Source organism: Panicum virgatum, chromosome 2N (genome assembly GCF_016808335.1).
Source record: "Panicum virgatum strain AP13 chromosome 2N, P.virgatum_v5, whole genome shotgun sequence".
Classification (NCBI taxonomy): domain Eukaryota; kingdom Viridiplantae; phylum Streptophyta; class Magnoliopsida; order Poales; family Poaceae; genus Panicum; species Panicum virgatum.
The window spans coordinates 42,889,908-42,893,273 of NC_053146.1; the positions used below are offsets into that span (position 1 = coordinate 42,889,908).

The window sequence follows — 3,366 nt, forward strand, 5'->3', positions numbered from 1 at the left end:
TTTTCGACTTACGGACCATCAACACTTAATTAAAAAAACTTACTCGTTAGCTCATTCCTTTGAAGGACGTAGACAAGCCGAGTAGTTCTAAGCTTTCTGCTTCTTAGCACATTCCAATGAAATTAACTTTCATCATTCAAAAAGAAGTTGTCGCTCGAACGTTTGCCTTCACCTTGCATCCTAAGGGAACAAAGGCTAAGACAAAACCGAGCAGCTACAACGCTTTTTGATGAGATAGTTTTTTCCTCATTAGTTCGAGCACCTAAATCTTTTCAAGCGAAAAGGACTAGGTCGAAGTAGTGGCCAGTGATTATATAAACTCTTCTACTTGAAGGCATAAGTCTACCTTTGCCTTGCAAAGACAACGACATACTAACAATCGAGTAGGTGCAAAATCAATTATGCTAGAATTGGATAAGCATCCTACTACTACTCCGAGACGAGTAAGGCCGTAGCCGAAAACGATCTAGTACGCTGCATGCTCAGGCATAAGTACTATCGGCTAAGATCAGTATTAACAACTATGGATTTCCACATCATATGGTTATTGAACAAAACAAATGTGCATACAAACATATATACATCAAGATCACATACAAAGCAACATTAGTTTGTACACATCAAGATAAGTTTGTGGCACACATGGCCAAATTGTACCCAGTGTACATCAAACCATTACATCAACATGAGAATATCTAGGACTCCTGCTCCAGGCTGTCGACAATTTTTCAGACACTAGCTTAACCTCCTCTACGAGCCCGGCGAATGTGTCCTCGACACAATCGATGTTCACGCCATCTCCAAGAGGGGCCAGATTTACTGACGGGTGGTATTCGAGCAATACTTTACAATCCCTTGTGGAGCCCTTTGCAGACACTCCAATGGGGTTCCAGGTGTTCCAGTATCTTCCTCAGTTGGCTCGACCATGTCTACAACAGCTTGAGCAGCGACTTTCAGCTCGTCGAGTTCTTTCTTTAAGAGATCTATCTCGGCAGCTAGATCCTTGACATGCTGCAGCATCTCAACAAGCTGTTTGTCGAAGTCCTTCTTCATAATGATACATAAGAAGCTTTTAAGTCAGTCACCACATCCTCATGAGTTTCTAACAACTTTTTGAGTTCTGCGTGTATTTGACAAGCATATAAGTACCAGAAGTAGTGAAAGGAAGGCTACTCGACTACTCGGCAACAAAACCCAAGCAAGCTAAGTAACATACCTTTCTGTTTCTTGGCGCTGGCTTTGCTCTTCTCTTGCAATGACTTATATCTCTCCTCGAGAGCTTTCTTGTCCTCCGCAAGTTTTGCCACTTGTTCTTTCAGGAGGCAAGACTCTTGGCTCTGTTCAATCTCGAACTTGTCGATCTCCTGGAACCTGGCGCCTTCTTGTTCGGCAATATCCTGCAACAACCAACAAGAGTCGGCAAACAACTAGCCGGTTACAAAAGATAAGTACTCGATTCTTACTGCCAGAGGCTTCTGGCATTCAGCCACGTTCTCTTGAATGAATTTTTGGCATTGCGCCATGTTCTCTTATACAAGCTTGATCTTGTCCGCTGGTAGTGGTGGCCTTTGTGCAGGAGCAATTGAAGCACTCTCGTTCACGGCCAGCGAAGTCTTCTCCCCATCTTTGGGTCCAGCGTCCTTGATGGTGCACTCCAAGATTACTTCTTGGGACGCTGGACCTATTTCTTCTTTCGGATGAGCAAGCCGAGCAAAAGGAAGATCGTCAAAGTTCAAGGGAGGCGGCAAGATTGGCTCACCTGTGAGGATTTCTGTTGACTGGAGTTGACCATCTCCCCAGGACGGAGCTCCTTCCGTCTCCTTGGCGGGAGAATCCCTGACAAGAGAGATGATCAGCTCATCAATGGCCTGGTTGTTGGGGAGCGGCGCCCTGGGGAGCTGCTGCAGCAGTCTTGGGGGCTGGAGAGGACATGATGTCTCCAGCGTCCCCCAATCCAAGGTCCGCTTTCAGGAACAGAAAAGGCAAATTGGGTACTCGACAAAAACTAGACAAAATTCAGAAACAAAAACTAATGCAGAGGACTTACTGGGTTGCCCGCTTGATCGGGAGCTTCCCCCTCTTCACTAGCTTGGGGACTGGATGTACCACTAAAGCACTCAATGTTGTCAAGGCATTAGTGGCAGAAGTCCCTTGCCCTTTCTGGGGGCTGCCCCCCCCCCCCCCCCCCCCCCCCCCCCCCGCACAAATATTCTGCTGGGCAGGGGGAGTCTCTACGCTCACCGTCGCCTGGGGGCTTGGAGAGGATGTCTTCTCGGAACCACTTGCCGGTGTTGTAACATCCCGCAGAGTGGTTCCAGTCTCCCTTGACGGGTCCGCTGGGTCGGGGGAGACAACTGTTCCCGTCCCAGCATCATCCCCAGACGAAGCCGGCTTCTGAACCTTGCCCTTTAGGCTACAAAACAGGAAGAAGCAAGGAGAAAAGCAATTCGATGAAACAACAAAAGTAGTCGACCAAGTAGCAAAAGACAGACCAATTAACGAGCCATACCTGGTATCGCCAGCTTGGTGCATGCTCTGTGCTTGCACGCAGTGGTACGCGGCCCTTTCGGGTGCCCAGCCCCGCATCCTCTGCAAGGCTGGGACTTCGATCACCACCACATCCTCCAGCTGCCTCTTCAGTGTCTGTACGACTGAATTTATCGTCATATTCACTATCTGTGAATGGATCTATTACGTGATCATCACTCAGGCGATAATCATATGGTCTCGCGTGCGCACTTGGGAGGACTGCTTCTATACACATCTACGTCCTCATGCTGTATTGAACTCTTGGTATCTTTTTAAGCGCCTGTTTCAATTCAGCAAACGTGTCAGATTTAAGAAAGAAAAAAGAGATAAACTTGCATTGCTGCAAGAGAACACATTCTTTTTCTTCCTCATGAACTATGAAGCAATGATAGTTCTGATTCAAACGCGTGTACATATATCATGTATGCGTCTTAAGGGTTTCAGATAAGGTAAATGTTAGTTTCCATCTTGATATAATTTGCATATTGGCTAATCACCTTATGTGATGATGGATCTGCTAATCACCTCATGTTTCTCTGGTACTCCAGTAGACTAAATTGTCAATGTAAATACAACAACAGATGTACATTGCAAGCGAACAAATAAGGCAGCTAGAGATGATTGAAGCAACTCATCCAAAATTAAATGTACGTGTAACAAAGAAACCAGCCAATACTGCACGAAGTCCCTGAAAATGCACTGAGTTTCAGGGTCTCCATTCTCCTCAAGGTTCAATAGGAGATCATAAGGTATGCTACTGAATAAATACTTAACTTGGATAAAACATATATTGGATATATAGGAATTTACAGTTTATACAAGCTGCCTCCGCTTTGA

The 3,366-nt window shown here is 45.8% G+C and overlaps 2 protein-coding genes across 4 annotated transcripts; both read right to left on the reverse strand.

The window, feature by feature from the left end:
- Positions 1–526: 526 nt before the first annotated feature.
- Positions 527–2,194, reverse strand: LOC120660566. 3 transcript variants are annotated; one of them, XM_039939139.1, is made up of 5 exons: positions 2,048–2,194; positions 1,760–1,836; positions 1,464–1,681; positions 1,217–1,397; positions 527–1,047 (listed from the first exon to the last, which is right to left on the reverse strand). In XM_039939139.1, exons 3-5 carry the CDS (start codon positions 1,521–1,523, stop codon positions 1,022–1,024), a joined length of 267 nt encoding a protein of 88 aa, XP_039795073.1. In that variant the 5' UTR covers positions 1,524–1,681; positions 1,760–1,836; positions 2,048–2,194; the 3' UTR covers positions 527–1,021. The 3 variants fall into 3 exon arrangements, with proteins under 3 accessions (XP_039795073.1, XP_039795071.1, XP_039795072.1); XM_039939137.1 differs by having other exon boundaries at positions 527–1,120; XM_039939138.1 differs by having other exon boundaries at positions 527–1,120; positions 1,760–1,964; positions 2,048–2,182.
- On the reverse strand, positions 1,530–2,760 carry LOC120662648 (CCR4-NOT transcription complex subunit 3-like). The gene is made up of 3 exons (XM_039941751.1): positions 2,510–2,760; positions 2,056–2,413; positions 1,530–1,964 (listed from the first exon to the last, which is right to left on the reverse strand). Exons 1-3 carry the CDS (start codon positions 2,665–2,667, stop codon positions 1,530–1,532), a joined length of 951 nt encoding a protein of 316 aa, XP_039797685.1. The 5' UTR covers positions 2,668–2,760.
- Positions 2,761–3,366: the final 606 nt, after the last annotated feature.

Bases quoted from the DNA above. Each gene is read 5' to 3' on its own strand.
- LOC120660566 (XM_039939137.1), bottom strand. From the start codon at position 1,523: ATGGCGCAATGCCAAAAATTCATTCAAGAGAACGTGGCTGAATGCCAG. The intron at 1,398-1,463 runs GTAAGAATCGAG...TGGTTGTTGCAG, and splicing joins AATGCCAGAAGCCTCTGGCA to GATATTGCCGAACAAGAAGG. The intron at 1,121-1,216 runs GTATGTTACTTA...AAATACACGCAG, and splicing joins CAGCGCCAAGAAACAGAAAG to AACTCAAAAAGTTGTTAGAA.
- LOC120662648 (XM_039941751.1), bottom strand. From the start codon at position 2,667: ATGACGATAAATTCAGTCGTACAGACACTGAAGAGGCAGCTGGAGGAT. The intron at 2,414-2,509 runs GTATGGCTCGTT...CCTGTTTTGTAG, and splicing joins CACCAAGCTGGCGATACCAG to CCTAAAGGGCAAGGTTCAGA. The intron at 1,965-2,055 runs GCAACCCAGTAA...TGTTCCTGAAAG, and splicing joins GGAAGCTCCCGATCAAGCGG to CGGACCTTGGATTGGGGGAC.